The 18,192-nt window shown below is 36.5% G+C and overlaps 1 protein-coding gene across 1 annotated transcript; it reads right to left on the bottom strand.

Annotated features, from left to right (window-relative positions):
* Nucleotides 1-8,702: 8,702 nt before the first annotated feature.
* Nucleotides 8,703-17,939, bottom strand: slc26a2 (solute carrier family 26 member 2). Its single transcript, XM_032555431.1, has 5 exons — nucleotides 17,837-17,939; nucleotides 15,668-16,276; nucleotides 15,199-15,489; nucleotides 13,266-13,714; nucleotides 8,703-12,029 (listed from the first exon to the last, which is right to left on the bottom strand). Exons 2-5 carry the CDS (start codon nucleotides 16,259-16,261, stop codon nucleotides 11,207-11,209), a joined length of 2,157 nt encoding a protein of 718 aa, XP_032411322.1. The 5' UTR covers nucleotides 16,262-16,276; nucleotides 17,837-17,939; the 3' UTR covers nucleotides 8,703-11,206.
* Between the last annotated feature and the right edge of the window lie 253 nt (nucleotides 17,940-18,192).

The following is an 18,192-nucleotide window of genomic DNA, read 5'->3' as shown; positions in this document are numbered from 1 at the left end:
ATTAATGCAATATATGTTACATTTTGAGAATGTGAAAAGAAGTATGATGTGAAATGTATAGTCTAATATCAATATATTATGCAGGCATGAAAAGTATGTCATTAGTAAATTAAAGTTTTTATGTTTTAACATGACGGGGGGGGAGGGGGGGGGGGTTCTTTGGATTGACAGCGCTGCATGTCTGCTAATGCCTAAGGAGAAATTCATTTCTTAGGTAGGACTACTGGTGGTATAAACATTAACAGGGATGTTAATGTAATGTGACTGACAATACTTGACCCTTGGTTTCTGAAATTATTTCTAATTATACATAAATTATTTTTGCTGATTTTTTGCTTTCAAGCAACGGCTACATTAAAAAGTGACAGTTTGAATATAGTATATGGTATAAAGTATATACCATATACCATGCATGTAAAGTGTGTGTTTGTTTCCATGTGTGTATTTGTATCTGTGTGCTCTGATGCCATATACTATTATGCCATATATTGCAAAATAAAACTGAATTTTGCATACCTCCAACCTCCAGGTGGCAGCAAAGTGCTTTCAATGCAATCCTTGGTTTGTGTGGAATATGTGTCAACTGGCACAGCTGCACATGAATTCACAAAGAAAGACATGTTGGCTGTGTGGAAGGACACACTTTGTTTTGAGCATTAGGGGGCAGTTGTAGATCCACACATTCCAAATTACAACTTCATAATAACTATAATTAAACTATAAAGCAATTACAGGTCTCATAATGTACACAGCAGGACAAGGTGGAGAAGTCAGCTGCTTAAGTCAGCTGGTGCTGGTGGAGAACTGGAAACTCCACTCACTGAGCCATAAAATAAGCAGCAGTTTTGCAGCAGCTCCACTGAAAACATGTTTTTAATCTTTTGATTTACTTGATAATATTAGACATCAGATTATTCAAATTTGTCTTTCTAAGCTGTGTTGAATACAAACAAGCTCTTGGATCAGCCTATTGCTTTTTATATGTATGTAGATTGTTCTGTTGGCCAGAAATAACACCAGATTATGTGGGTTTTATCTATGTAAGAAATTCATGACCACTGTTATCGTCTCCAAAGGGAATTTAACGTCAAGATAAGAATATCCCTCAGATTGCCTAATATAAACTTTATCAGATAAATATGTCAGACGAAGGAGAAGGCAGAGAAACAAATGAGTCACATCTTCGTACCCAGTAGGAAAATGACTTTCCACTTTTGTGAATTAGCAACACTTTTTATGGCTGCTGATATTGTGCATTCAGAGACTGAAATGGAACCTCCTCACGTATTTCGTCAGCAGAGAAGGCAGCCAACTCATAAACGCCCGACTGACTTTTTATTTGGCAGCAATGCTCTCAAAGCGTCTGGTGGTCAACTGACAGTGTTTGTGTGTTCATTCCCTAATCATTCTGTAATGTCTAGCTGTTGGATGGTACAGAGCATTTGGTGTTGTTGTTGGGAGCACAGAGGGGTCACCATGCATGTTAAAGTGTGTGTTTGTTTCCATGTGTGTATTTGCATCAGTGTGCTCTGATGCCATCAGCCTACTCTGTGCCATCTGCTTTGTGCAACACAGTTGCCTTCTACCTCCCTGTAGGCCACTTTAACAGAGTCCAGTTATGGTTCAGAATTATTATTGCACCATTTCAACACATCTTGCTTTGCCCAGTTAATAGCTGAGAGAAAGGCTTCAGTTACAGCTAATAACTGATGAAATGGGCACTTTGTGTCTTTTATCACAAGTAAATTAGGGAATAGAGCAGAATGTTGGCCAGTGAAATTGTGCAGTTATGAGTGTGTACTCATATAAGATGAGAGGATCTTTTTTTGAAAAAAAAACACCAAAAAAACATTTTTACATTTCATTTTTCATGTGCAAGTAAAAAATAAAAATAAACATACATTAACTTATGATGTGCAAAGTTTGATCAACTGTGTTTTTCTGTAAAGTATTTCTGACTAAAAACAATATTTCTTATTTTCTACAGAAAACAACCAAAATAGTGGAAAAGAAAAAGCATATTAAAGTATTTTTATGTTTTCATAATTTTTTGTTGTTTCACTTGAGTTGAAGGGCAAGTGAAGAAAATCAGTTGTATGATTTTGCAAAGTCTTTTTTTTCTTCTCCAGCACATATGGAAAAAAAGTTATTTCTTTTTTTCTCAAAGTCTTTTTAAATTCATTTAATTTTTTGCTTAAGCCCTGAATGGTAAGTGGGAAAAAACTTATGTCATGCAAGTGTTTTTGGTTTTCTTCTCTTCTGACACATAAAATTATTATTACAAAAAAACTTATAAAACCCCTTTTCATATCCACTCTGTTGTTTGTGGTAGAAATGTTTAGAATTTTGAACATTTTATGGCGACCCTAATTTGAAGTCACATGCTGAAAGTGTAGGCCCTAATACAGACACTTGCAGAACAGAAAAAAACAAAACAAAACACTGATCTGAATATGCCCTTAAAAGCAGCTTGTTAAATATAGTTCTTATATTTGAAAGTCTACCAAGTACGATACTTTTAATTACATGTTTATGGTAGACCGCATGGTTTTTGACCATAATACTTTTTTTTCTCCTGTGTACTCACTGTAACCACAAAAACAAAGGAAACCGTGTCTAAGTGAGTAATAAATAAATTAAGATATTTATTTGTGGAGTATCTTCATAGCAAAAAAAAATAATAATTAAACCAGCAAAACAGTGTGAAGGATGTGTTTTCCAGGGTTAAAACGATCAAAGACTTTAGGGAGAGTGGGAATAAGGCTTGACTTGTCTTAAACCTTAATAGAGTTAATTAATTAAATTACATTTTCATTACATTAAGTTCAGATGAGTACTTTAAGTTCTTCTCACCTGCACCCAGCCACTCATCCCCTCCATGGATTCCCTATCACTTCTCCACAGCCTCACTCTATAAGACAGACTCTGCCATATTACTGTCTACCTACCTTAGTGAGTCCTTTGTCATCCACACAGATCAGGCTGCTCTGTAAGGACCATGTTCTTTGATTTCTCTGGGGCTTTTAAGGCAATTCAGCCAGCCTTGCTGTGAGACAAGTCCTGAAAATACCGGCCCATGCCTCCACAACTGCCTAGATTATTGACTATCTGACAGTCAGAACACTATTGTACCTGGATGAATGGGAGTGAGTGGGTGGTAAACAGTCACGGTGCACCACAGGGACCTGTACCTTCACTGTTTCTCTTCACTCTGAACTCCTCAAACTTGCATCAGAACTCTGAATCCAATCATCACTCACAAAAGTACCCTGATGATTCCGGTCTGTGAGCTGTGATAGGAATAGGCAAGAGGCAAAGCAAGGAAAATGGAAGAAACTTTTTTTTGATGTGGTGGAAACAAATGCCCATTTTTAACTTTAAACTAAACCAGTGCAAATAATTGTGTATTGTAAGAAAGTCGGGATGAAATAATGTTAGTATAAACAATAATGCTACCTAACCTCCACAAAATCTTCCAATTAAACTAAAATAAATTTATTTTAGCTAAATACAAACAATCATTTAGGTTCATTTTAACAGTATCCCGCAATAACTGTCTGTGCTAGTACATCTTATGGAAACCAACTGCCTTTTGTATTTACTTTATTTTTACATAGTCTTTTGATTAGGTTTGGTTGAAAGATTATAAGTGTATAATTGTAAATCACAAGCTGATAAGCAGTAGTTAAAATCATGACTAAACTAATACAATTTTTTTCATGCAAAACAAAAACCACCAGGCATTCTTAAATGGGCAATCACATTAAAATATAAGTTAATTTAATTAATTCAATTCATTCCATTTCATTTATAAAGTGTCAGTTTTTAATATATGTCATCTCAAGCCACTTTAAACAAGCAGGTTTGTCTTTTAGCCCCAATTGATAAATGTGGGGTTTGGTTCACTGCATCAAGTCCTTAACTGTACCTCACCCAATGAAGCTTATGGAAACAGTGGAAAGAAACAGCTGCTTTTTAAAGAGATTAAACCATCCAGGTGAACCCGACTCAACCTTAATAGCCATGAGCCATAACAAGATGAGGGTTGAGAAAATAGGCAGAAAACACATAAAAAGTACTTTCTATTAAAAACAAAGAGTAGACATAATTAGGCAGCAATGGCAAAGTCAATAGCACCATTGAGAAAAGAACACAATAAACAAATAATCCCTGTTGTAAGAATACTACAAGCTGTCACATGGACAGCCTGTGGTATTCCATGTGATTACAACAGCCTGTAGTAATCACATGGAATACTGCAGGCTGACTCAGTAGTCAAATAATCCTCAGTAGGGATTATTTGACTACTGAGGCTAATTAGAACTGTTAGGTTGTAATTATTATATAAACCAACAATAATTATAATAAACTAGGAAAAAATTGGTGAAAAATAAAATAAAATGGAAAGTATGGTTAATACCTGATTTTTTTTCTAAAGGTATTTTAATTTCACAAATGAGATCAAAACACCTAGTTTATTGTCTTAGTTTTGTTCTCGTTTTTTTTTTCTGTAAAAGTCAAGCAGTCAGTACCTCCATACAGGAAAAAGACACAGCTACAAGAACACACCCAGGGCCAGAGGTATTTTGTAGAAAAAATAAACAAAGACTTTGCATCATTAGAAGCAGCAATAGCTTGTTCAATGGCTCTGTTCAGGAAACAGACAGAACTAAACACAAAACCACTCGGCCAGATGTATCTTCTATAGGAAGAAAAGGAAACAAAAAAATCCTGCAAACTTAATGGCAGCATTTGCAAATAATTCAGAAGAAATCACTGACAGAGTAAATATGCTGTGGTGTTTAAACTCACTGAAGGCATAGTGGAAAATAATCAACAATTTACTGCTGAATTTTTGAACGCATATGTTTTTGTTACACTTTGACATTCTACAAACTTGCCTTTTGTTTTGGCAAAGAACTCTATGGGCTGTTTTAAGAGGACTGTTATTCTAAACTTCTTTTAATCGGAAAATTGTGAGGCAAAGACTTCCACCAGAAATCTAATTTCTTCATTTCTTTATTTGAATTTTTTTTTTCTTGTGTTGGAAACATGGATTTGGCAGATCTCTGAGCTTCATCTGGAAAGAGCATTATATTTAAGAGGGAAAATAATATTACAAACTGATGCGTAAGGTGGTTATAAAACTGTTTTTGACAGCAAACATAAAATACCTGCTGGCTGATCTTGTTGAGCCTCAGTGAAATGGAGAAATGTCTTTTTCACAGAACATTAAGAATTTGACTAGTTGAAACAGTATTTCACCAGAAGAAAAGTGCCTATCTGTAATCCTGCCATCTTCTCTGTATGGAAAAACAAAAAGAGGGAGTCTTTAGTCATTTACGGAAAAAGCAGATTCAAACAGTAGTTGAAAATGAAGACAAAGGAAGAAGAAGGAAGCATTGTGCTAACCTTTTGTCAAAAGTTTCTCCAAACTCCAGCTTCTACAGTGTTGCGTTTTTGATAAATGACAATATGCATTCCCATGCAGAGTAAAATTATGTAAAAAAGCAGATTATAGGAGTCTGAATAACTTAGGTCTCATAAATCAGATTTTTCCCTCCAGAGAAGATTCAGGAACCTTCTCCACTTTCAGGGAATAATTTTGCTCCAGGTGTTATTAGTGAGAGTTGTATTGGGAACTGGTGATAGGAAGACATGTACAGACTGAAGGTGAGCATATATTAACTTTCTGCTTCTGGTTTGGGAGTTTCCACAGTGCACCAATCAAGACAAGTGCCATTCCATGGTAAATGTCATTTGTGAGACGCATCAAGCCGTGAAAGAGCCCATAATCATTTCTGCAATTCTCACTTTGTCACAGACAACTGGGATTTTCTTTCACTACTCAGTTTTTAAACAGATTTAAAGTGAATCTGCAGTTCAGTTGTTTTTTTCAGCTTAAAAATATTCTAATTAATTCATAACTTTTTAAATATTAAAGAAACAAGAAACAAATAAGTGACTTTACTGCTGTATGCCAGATAAAGTCCTGAATTTGTGTGTTTTCAGTATTAGTCTCCTTCAGCCTTGACATACATTTTTATTGGAGAATAGTAGCAACGTTGGACATCTGAGATTAGGGATTTTTAATCTTTTCATTATGCTGTCTGGGTTTGTATGGAGTTAACTCCATAAGTTTCTTCTAATTAGACTGTTTCTTTTTGATTTAATATTAGACTTGAAAAGGGAAAACAAAATGGAAACAAAATATAAAGTAACAATGGACCAAAAAGGTCAAGGAAATGTGCAAATGATTTTCTAAAATCATGCAGATGAAGATTTCAAGAAATGTAAATGCTCAAAATGTAAAACCTACTGTAGTTTAGTGTTGAATATGGTTAAGGCTGCTTCAATGTAACTTAAACCCGTTCCTAGACTTTAGTGCCATCTAGTGGTCAACTAGTCTCAAGAAATTGTATGCTCAATACCTCAACGTGAAACAGATACTCAACATCAACCAAGAATATAATTAATATATGTCAATACTTAATGTCAAGAAGTGTCCACAGATAAAATATACCTTTCATCCGGCAAAATATCTTCTCACTTTTGAAAGGTTTCTAATCATATGGAAAATAAAAGGCAAAACATTCATTAACACAATCTGAGCCTCAAATACTAAAGCATAAAATAGACACCAATCAGGCATAACATTATGACCACCATCCAAGAAATATGCTCACCCCCCTTTTGTTGCCACATTATTCCAGACTCACTGAGATACAGAGTCCATTGGGCCCCTGAGGGTTGCTGTCATTTCTGAAAATGGGTTGTGACCAGCAGGTCTTTTAAACAATTTGTTTAGATATTTTGAGATGATTAAAGTTATTGGTAGTGGTTGACTAACCTTTAATAAAAAGATGTCAAGAGTTTGTTGAAAATTCAAATCAGTGGAATACATCGTATTCCGCCGATTTTCAACCAAACCTACATACGATGTATTCCACTGATTTGTCTAGAAACTTTTTGATTGTCAGCTGAGTTACATGTTTTTCTATGTGGATTAACATTGCCTGAACCTATCAATCCAGTCACTGTATCAATTTGCCAGATCAGCTTTCTCCATCTTTCCTTCTTGTAACATATTCAATAATGGCTTTTTTTAACAAATGGTTTTCTTTCTGCCTATTAGATTCAGCTCAATAACATAAGAGACAATTTCACTCCACCTGTCCACAGTCATAATGTTATGCCTGATCAGTACAGCAACTTATTATTTCACCTCCATGTGTAAGTGAAAAAGGTGGAGCAAAAACAGATGCTTAAATGGACACTCAAACATGCGAAGAGGAGGCCTGCAGTGGAGGATGAAGATGATAGAGAACGTGATAAAGACAAGCCCCAAATCTAGAATTCCTGCACCGTTAAATCCCATCTACCAACCTGCAAAAAGACCAGCATCAATATTGACAAAAGTATCAGAGAGGAGAGTCATGGCATCAAGAGATCCCCACTCACATCAATATCTGGTATTTTGTTTTGCCTGATAGGATTGTCTGTTATCTGAATGAGATAAGAAAAGTGTTTAAAGAGAACTGGCATAAACAACAATACGTGTCTAAACACATTGATGTTTTTTAGAAGAACAAATTAAAAGTAATGATTTCAGTGGCAGTTTAATCCATTTTTAGAAGGAAGGAATGTGGTTTACCTTTAAATGTAAGAGTGATTTAAAAACCAGTCTGTCTTCTCTCAGTGTCCCACATACCACAGCACAAACATCCACAGAGCAAACTGATTAATAAATGAATTAAGACTTTAGATGATTATTTTAAGATGATCATTTATTCTTCTGATTCATCTCTATTTTGGCAAGGTCTTAAGAAACTCCCAGATGAAAGGAAATTGGGCAGAAGGTCTATTTAAAAAAGCAAATGCATAAAGAAAAAGACATATATAATTAAAATACATCCATCCATTTTCTGTACATCCTTGTCTCTAGTGGGGTCAGAAGGGTTGCTGGTATCTCCAGTGAGACATTTCAGGCGAGAGGCGGGGTACACCCTGGACAGGTCGCTAGTCTATTGCAGGGCAACACAGAGACAGACAGGACAAACAACCACACACACACCTAGGGAGAATTTAGATAGACCAATTAACCTGACAGTCATGTTTTTGAACTGTGGGAGGAAGAACATGCAAAGTCCATGCAGAAAGACCCTGGGCCAGGAATTGAACCCAGGACCTTCTTGCTGCAAGGCAACAGTGCTACTAACTGCACCACTCTGCAGCCCCTACTAAAATACATATTTTAGTTAGATATTTTATATCTAACTAAAATGTATAATTTTTACTGCTGAAACTGGTTTGCTCTTTTACTGGGTCTGCCTGACTTATTTAATGCAACAAATTTTGCATTATTATATCTGTACCTTCTCAATGAGCACAGACTCTTTAGCACTGAACAATTCACAAGAGAAAATGGAGGGTAAATTGAAATCGTGATGTCTTTATTTAATCCTATAAAAAATTTAACCAAACTCTTATGGTTACACAACATGGAGTGACAGTTCTCCAGAAAGCTCCATTCCACAGTTTCTACAGGATTATAAAAGTAGAAGTTATCATTTAATCTCTGTAAAACACAAATTTTAAGCTAATGCGAGACACAATTGGTGACAGACTCATTTTAGACTGGAATTTGGGGATTTTATTGGGACTAAACTACAAAGAGAAACTATAAAGAACAAGAAAACCAATTGCAAAATTATGCTTTTATTTATTTATTAAAATATCACAACCATATAAATTTTCTTGTCAAGCGTAACATTGTGTTCCACATCATACTTTCTGACTTCTTGTCTATTCTGAGTAATAAATAAACCTGAGCCTTAAAGCAATAAAAAATAATTGTGATCGTCTTTTGGTTCAAGGACTTACATTAAAAACTACAAAACTATATACAAGAGAAGGCTGTAATATGTATTTTTGCATAGATATTTTGTTTAAAGAAATAAAGTTAGATAATAATGGTTTTACAAAATAGCATACAAAATAAACAGTTTCACATGTCTCAATTAACTAATACTTGTTTTTGAGCAAGAGTGCAACAACAGTCTCTTCAATATAATTCAGCAGGGGAAGTCCTATAATTTGTTATAACAAAAGAAGTTAAACTGGTGAGCCCACATTTATTTACAGCCCCCACACCCAAAATTAAATGCCAATGGAATGTGAACAGTCACATCAAAACAATGTGCATACAGCCATTACAGACAGTATTATGAGTGCTACATATACGATCGTACTTTGTAATTTAAGCTTTAGGCACTTCAAACATGAATAGTACATATTTTAATGTGCTTTTAAACCAGCAATAACTTTTCCTTACTTTTTCTGGTGAGAATAAACCTGAGGTAATTTTTCTTCCTCCATTTTATAGCCCAGGTCCTGTGCTACAGCGCATGATAAGAAAACTATTTATACAGCAACTTCCTAAACGTTTTATTTATGATTGCATAACAGCTGTTTTTCATTCTGATGACCTATAGTAAACCTTTTATTGTATATTCACCCCTCACCTTGTTGACTGATCAAATATGTGAACCGAACCCATGACGACTTACCACGATAATGAAACATACAAAACTCCGAGGAGTACATAGCATTCACTTCACTACAACTTCAGCTGCATATTTTACATGTTACAGTAAGACACTGTCCTGTTCAGAAGTGTTTGGAAACCTCAAAAACTTACTTTTGCTATTGGCTCTACTTTTTTGCCTCATGGCTTCAGCAAAACATTAATAAATATATTTAAAACTATGATCAAATTCAACAGCTGTGTGCTATTTTGTGGCAGATTTACACCACCAAATGTAACCGTTTGAAAACCGGTTTAGGTTTAAAATAATATTTGAGTTTTTCAGTGCTACAGAATACCAGGAGAAAGTTCAAAGTCCAAATCCCACATCCTTAATTTAGATTCAAACAACTGTATAGTACAGGTAATTAAAGTTTACTCAAGAGCCTACTTTAGTCTAACATAAACCAATCCTTTATCTCTAACCTGAAATGTTATAACATGCTTAAATGTTTGACTACCTGACTATATTGTTAAATTATTGCTTAATGCTAATAACATATGTTTTATGGCCTCCAAGATAAAATTGCACAAGACACCTAAAATGAAATCCCTTTTCACCAGCAGTATAATTTCACACAAAAGCATTTACCTTTAATTTATGTGTATTTATTCAGTTGGGATAAAAACCCTGTAGAAAAATAGAACACTTATTAACACCTAACTTCCTACACTTATTTTTAGATGACTTCCCATGTAGTTAGTGCATTACTGAGGTCTATTGAGATAATGAGGCCAAGCATACAGTATTTCTGATCAGGAATGCTTTGAAGCATTTGCCATAGTGGACAAATACAAAAGCGCAATGTTGTGATGAGTAGAACAGGAGTTCTCAGACATGAATTATGGCTTAATAACGTGGGAAGGATATGTGATGAAACCATAGTCTAACTCTAAAAATAAAACAAGAATTACTACAAAAACAACAAAGAATTTGTAATAAGGATTGGCTTCAGAAATCAAACTAAACTTTGTTCCCCAATGGACAAAAGTAAACACTTCCTGTTAGTATCATCACTTTTCTTTTTATGAAGGCACAAAGTAGTTTGACTGGAATGACAACTAATAAGGAAGGGTTCTTATACAAAGCATGTTTTCTTTAATAAAGAGGAAGGCAGTGATGATGCAATTTTATTTACTCCAGATCATCTTCCTCAAGGTGTTTTTATCTCTTTGTAAGCAACTGTCAAATTTAGAAACACTTTCGAAACACTAAAAAAACCCCAAACTATTTCATGTGAAAAAAAATCACTACTAGATTTAAAATAGGTAGAATAAAAATAAGGTTGAATAGATTTTCATGATAGACTTAGCAATACATAAATATAAATTTTAGACCTCTCCCAACTGATGAAGGGAGAACTCAACAATTCATTTGAATGTATTTGCTTACAAGATAGACAAATAAGATTATATTGTAACATCATAACTAAGGTTTCTAGTAACTCTTCTCTAAGCTTAATTTGACCCCCTGAAGGTAAAATAAATAATTCTGATCTACACCTGTAACACCAACTTTCATCAGCAGCAGCAGAATTATAAGGCATGTTGGTGACAAAGAGCCAGATGTGCTGGTTGTATATCACATATAACCAGACCTTTGGATGGATTATTGCATCTTCAGGATTTGTTATCACAATCTCCATTAGGCACATTTAGGTTTTGCACGTAGCTGACGGCATCCGCGATGGTGTAGAATATCATGTTGTTTTTTCCTACCTCACCATCTTTTTTGCTGTCATAGTAACCGCCTCTTTCCAGAGAATCCAGTACTGAAGTATTACACTGAGCCAAGACCACTTCGACCGCAAGTTCTCTGTAATCTTTGCGGACCTCTTTCAGAGCGTTCACTCCTGCCGTGTCCAAAAACAAGATGCCGCTGCAGTCGATTACCAAGCTGCGTACGTTTCTGGAAGATTTTTCATCCAGCATCAATATTACGGATGAAGAAGCCTCACTCTCCTTGTTTTGTTTATCTTCAGACATCCCCTTTGGTATCTCTTCAGTGTCTTCCTGATTTTTGTTCTTTTCGAATTTCAAACGCTGAGCCCTCTCCTTCACAGGTTTAAGATTTGCACATTTGTATAGAGATTTTTTGAACAAGCTCTGGTTGGCATAGTAGATCGGTGCACCGTATCTGAATACAGCCACTCCAAAATGTGTCTGAAGGCCATGGTAGGATGAAACATTCTCATAGTGCTCCCTGGAGGCAGCGCGGCCCAGCTCCAGGACCTGGGCTTGCTGGGTCCGGCCGAGGACGAAGAAGGCCGACACCAAAACACCAACCAGGAGGCCGAGCTCTGTGTTGACCAGCGCTGATGTTGCCATGGTGATCAGCCAGATCGAGGCATCGATTTTGTTGACGCGCCACATCCGGGGAACGTCCCTGAACTTTCTTAAAGCACCACGTAGGTTCACCACGATGATAACTGCTAAAACACATCTGTATAATGCAGAAGAGAGAAAAATGTCAGGTTAAACAGTTTTCATAGGACAGAATAAGAAAGACAAAAAAAACCTCAGAGTCGTTTGGCCCATCTGCTACTATAGATAAAAATTGCAGTTGCTAGTGGAACTAAGCGGAATATCTCTCCTTAGCAGTTCACCTCAGTGTGCACTAACCAGGGTTGCCAACTTTCAAGGGGGTTTGGAGTGCAAAGTGAGCCAGTGTGAAAAAGAGGAAAGGCGTGAAACATGTGCCAATTGCAAAAGATTGTCAACTACATAAAAACACATGTAGGGTGTCAAACTGCTGTCCAGTTTCAAGCAAGCTCAGTCTTCACTGATTCGTATCCCCATTTCAGGGGCACGTTTTGCCATTTCCTCCCTTCACCATTTCATTTTATAGCAGTTGTAGAAAAGCTAATTGCTTAAAAAGATGGTTATTTAAAAATTGGAAAAGTATGTGGCTGCATGTCACATATTTCTGATTTTTATTTACAAAAAAATGTGTTGGTTAATCATAAAAGCACATTAAAATACAGCAAAGGTTGTAACATGACAAAATGTGAAAAACTTCAATGGGTATGTGTGCAAACTAACGCAGAGCTACTCCTTATTGAGAGTTAATTTGTATTCATTGATGGTTTGCTTGTACTTTCCTTTATTTTACTGCCTGTTTATTATTGTAAATGAATGGCTATGTGGGCATGTCAAAACATCTGTATCCGGGGTTTGTACTGAGTAGAACTCCTGCTGACTGAAAAGCAGGCGAGTCAACATGGGATCGGAACCATAACCAGAGGTTATCCGTATTTGTCAAAGTTTACCTTTGAAACCTCTTTTCAAAATGTAAACACAAGCAAATCCTATTGTAAACCTCCTGTTTCCTGAAACACTGGGAATGTTTTAAAATGCCTATGTCATGTTAAGGTTTTATACTCTACGCCTGTAGTGTGTGTATTTTTTTAAAACATGTTTTTAGGAGAATCTAAAAATTTGATTAAAAGCAATTAAAGCATTTTCACTCTATGGAGAGAACACAAAAAAATAGCAGAGATTTTAACTTTTCCTAAGATGCAATGTTGCTCAACAAACATTTTCCAGACAAATAGATGCTAAATGTTACCTTGATTGCAAGGATCATAATTTTTAGGTGAAATATGATATTCATATGTAAAAACAATAAATCACATTAACTAGAAATGTTTAATTTATTTAGAAATTTCGACATACTTACTTTTGAAGGGAGTAAAAGAGTGGAGCAATAACCAGAAGAACCAATAGCAGAATAATAGCCGTGACCAGGCCCGACATCTGCGTTTGACACCCTGTCGATTCCTTGACGAGGGTTTTCGTCAAAGCAGCACTGGTTGTGAAGCAGCGGAAGAAAGAAGGCAGGATGTTGCAGAAGCCAATGGCATACATTTCCTGGTTGGCATCCACCGTGTAGCCGTGTTTCTTGGCAAACATCTCGGATAAGGAGACAGTGATGGCGAATCCTACGATGGCAATGGAAAAGGCGTCCACGGCCACATTGGGGATGAGCGTCCATGTTGGCAGCTGAGGAGGCAGGAAGCCTGTAGGGATGTCTCCAGCCACTCCAGAACCATATTCACTGTTGAAGTGACCGAAGTGAGAGGCAAGGGTTGCGATTATAACCACAAACAGCTCAAATGGTATCGGAGCCTGGGAAAGAGAAAAAGGAGTAAAATAAATCTGGTTTAAAAAAAAAAAAGAATATATATATATATATATATATACTTTATATATATATATACTTTAGGTGTTTAACACTTTAAGTGTTAAACACCTGTTTAAGTGTTCCCTTTATTTTTTTGAGCAGTGTAAAAAAAAAAAAATATATATATATATATATATATATATATATATATATATATATATATAATCAAATTAAAAAGTTCACATTTAGAGCCAAATGTGTAGCTTTGTTCATATGTTTTGAACCTGGAATCATGATTACTACAAGTCATTTTCAAACATGGTTAGTGTTTAGGTGCATCTTGAATCACTCACTTTAATTCTCAGTGCCGAGATCATACTTAGTGTCTATAATCGCTATCCGTCAGGGTAATAGTAGTAGCATACAGCAGATACAGGAAGAATGGGGGACAGAGGGTTGTCCAGACAGGTTCCTGTTGTAACTGCAGATATTTTAAGCTGTAACTAAACTAGGACTTTTAACTGAGAAAAGTTAATCACTTAATGTTGCAGCATATCTGAGATAAACTAACATCACAGGAACACAACCAGCCAACTAAAGTTCCTAACTGATAGCTCATAGCACAAACACACCAAAATAGACAACCTAGAGTTTCTACAATTCAACCATCACTTAAACACATCTATCGTCACAGACCAAGTCATAATCTGTGAATTGCAGAATCAACGAGAAGAAGAAACTGAAGACAAGACTTCAAACTTAATGCAAACCAATTGAATTTGTATAGGAAAGTTGATTGAGGGACTGATAATAAGCCGCATATTGAAGAACTTTTTAGACAATACATATATTTTTACATTTCTGTCATCTTGAAAAGGGAAAAATAATCATCCATCATGATTTCATATCATTGTGATGACTTTTTCAGTGTCCCTGAATGCACCTTACCAGCAACATTAACATTTCTAATTATTTAAAGAAATGGTGAGAAAATCACTTTTATTTTACTGTTGTTTATTTATATAGGTTTGCTGTGCCTTGTATCTCAAAGGTCATGACTGCTTGCCACTTATCTATATGCACCACCAAGTGGCAATCCCAGTGCATAAGGTACAACATTATTTATACAGTGCCTGATAGACACAATACTGTCTGATTATCCATTTGGATGACTTTCATATTTTTCTGAATGCACAATTGTAGGGTTAACATTCTTTGGAATTTTTTTTGGTCATTTTTTCAAGCCGTTTATGATTCTTTATAATACCTTTTGAGATTAGCATGCACCTGAAACATGCAGTATATCAATAACCACATCAATTAGGTTAGCATGAGTAAGAAAATAGCAGGAGAGTAGCTTGTCTACCATAACCCAGACAGGATCGCAACTTTTATCTTACTATAGAGAAAAGAGTGTGGCTTGCTCTCAGTGATTAAACAGTGTAAGACATGCAAATAGAAGTACAAATCTAACTCTTAGTATTTTTACCTTTAGCTTGGATTTAAAGCGATCATTCAGTTCCTTAGCTGGAATCAGGACAGCCAGGCAAACCAGGCTTGTGATTAGATCACAGATATTGGTTTTTGCCATATTGGTGAACAGACTATACCAGGTCTTGAATAGAGTGAACCAGCCCTGCGGCCGGGGGATCTTCAGCCCCAGAAGGTACTTGATCTGGGACGTGAGGATGGTCAGGGAGGCCCCTGTTGCAAAGCCACTGAGCAGGGAGTCTGACAAGTAGACAGAAACAAAGCCTACCTGCAAAAGGCCCATCAGAACCTGAGAGAAAGAGATTAAAAAGCAGCCAAGTTAAAAAATACAGCAGTAACTGATGTTTGACTTTAATAAAACATTTGAAAATGTAAGGATTTACTAAAAACTATACAGTAAAATATGCCTAATTTCACATTAAGAATTACCTTTATTTACTTGGACAACTGTGAGATATTAAATTTACCTGGTAAATGCCAGCAGTGAAGGTGACTGTTGCTCCCACTGTGATCGCATAGCAGCTTCTATCACACTCTACATTACTGCTGTTCCCCTGGCCAGCCAACAAGGCATCACTGTTGTTACTGCCAAAGCTGCTTTCTGGGAGGTATCCTGCAAGAGCCAACTCTCTGTCCACAACCTGACCCACAAGCAGGCAGAGCACTCCAAATATCCCCACTGAGATGTGTCTGGAGGAACCCAGGATGGCATAAATGATAGATGAGAAGAAGGAAGTGTATAAACCATATATAGGATCTTGACTAGCCAGTAAGGAGTAGGCAATGGACTGAGGAACCAGCAGGATTCCCACTATAAGTCCTGACATAATATCACCCAGAATCCAGTCCTTTAGCTTGTAGTGGGGCAGCCACTGCAGAATTGGGACAAAGCTCAGTATTTTGGATTTCACCTTCTCCGGGGAGCATGAGCAGTGCTTCTTCACCCGATCTGATACAACAGTATGCCATTTCTTCTCAGGTTCCTTCTCAGCTCTTTCCAGAATCAGTGGCTGATGTGGATCAGCCTCCACAGCTGTGCAACAGTCGCCCCCATCTAGCATGTTGAGCTTTAGTTCCTGCAGTGAGAATGTTCAGTGATCAAACAAAGATAAAACCAATCAGATATTATGACCATCTGCCTAATACTGTGTTTTGGTCACCCTTTTGATGGGAAAGCAAGTCTAGTCCATACATACTAGACCACAACAGGTGTGCTGTGGCAACAGGATGTCAGTAGTTTCTTTAAGCAGATTAGACTTTTGTCCAGCACATCTCACAAGATGCTTGCTTAGAGATTTGGGGAACTGGAAATGCAAGTTAACACCTTAAAGTTGATGTGCTCCTCAAACAATTCCTGAAACATTTTTTTTTTCTTTGTAGCTAAGTGGATTATCCCTCCTATAAAGCTAAGCTTCAGGTTGTAGTATTGCCATGAAATAGTGTCATAATAACATCCACATGAATGGAAAGTCCTAGTAGAAGTATACACAAAGCATCACACTGCCTCCGCCACATTTAATTCTTGTCATAGTACTTGTCTCTTACCATTGCCAGAATAACATCAGAATATTCTTTTATCATAATATCATGTTTAATAAATGACTTTTACAATTCATCTTAACTTAAACCTGCTTATTTTTGCACGGTAGCAGGAAAGCTGGTGCCCAGTTCTTGTGGCATAGGTCGCCATCCATCACAGAGCAACACAGGGACCCAAAGGACTAACAACCATGCTTGTACACAGTCAAACCTGGGTGTAGTATCAAGTGATCAATTTACCTAACAGTCAAGCTTTTGGACTGTGGGAGGAATACATAACGATAAATTGCAAACTTTATGCAAAAAGAACCAGGGCTCAAAACCATGGATTTTCTTTCTGCAAGGCAACAGTGCAGCCCCGGGAAACCTACAGAAAATATGAAAATTCATTTTGCATATTATTGTTACTGTAATAACAGTCACCGTGCAGTAGAAAAGCACGGAAGTCTCTCTATCATGACTTAACATTTTGTCCATACCTAAAAGCATATGTCCTCCTATTTTATGCGTATATGAGATATGAAGAGTGCTGCGTATGCTTACAGTCCAGGTTACACATAAAGCGACACACCAAGAAACCCTGGCACAAACTTTCAGTGTTTGATGGCGAATATACGGACCAAAGTAAGGACAGAGAACGAGGAAAATGACAATAGAACGTGGTTATCGTTCCTGTGCAGTTATAACTCATAAATGTCACTGAATAAAAGTGACATTTATGTTAGATTTTTAACTATTGGTAGTTAAAAAATAATATTGTATACTTTCTTCGGTAAGCATGGTAAAAGTTCGTATTTTCAAAACGTTAAAAGCAGAGCAATGGTGTTAGTGCTTAGTCTATAGTAAGTTTATATACTGCCACTTGGAAGTTGCCGAAATTTACACCAGCACTCTCAACAACTTCGTTGAGTACATCGCTATATCAACGTTTGCGTCCCTTTCTTCCTCCTTTAGCCAACTACCAGAGTCCTATGAATGACCACCATTGTAAACAAGTTGTCAACGTGGACATGGAAGGGAACTTTAATCAACTTGCGTAAGTTAACGTGACTGGACGTAATTCAGAGAGGAAAACGTTCATGTTAAATTTCACTAACCTGCCGCCGAATGAAGCGCTGTTACGAACAAGTTTTTCTCCTGTTACTTTCCAACAGTCGAATTTTATTCCGCCTCGGATTCATTTTACGTTTAACTGTAATGTCGTACGTCATGACGTCTTAAGAAAACGTGTTTGCGTCATGTGATCTGCCGTTAAAAACAGATAGAAATGGAGTTGGTTTTGACTAGACTGTGTATTATATTTGGGAACAGACACTAAAAAAGCACAGTCGATCGAAAGTCAAGTATCAGAAACTTGACGAGTTTTTAGTTACATGACACCCGACACCCTTTTTTAGATTATTATATCATGGCACTCTACATTGCATAGAAAACAAAAACAGAAATCCCCAAA

This window comes from Xiphophorus hellerii, chromosome 23 (genome assembly GCF_003331165.1).
Source record: "Xiphophorus hellerii strain 12219 chromosome 23, Xiphophorus_hellerii-4.1, whole genome shotgun sequence".
NCBI lineage: Eukaryota > Metazoa > Chordata > Actinopteri > Cyprinodontiformes > Poeciliidae > Xiphophorus > Xiphophorus hellerii.
Note: the sequence above shows the minus strand (reverse complement) of the source record. Positions and strands in the feature narration are given on the sequence as shown.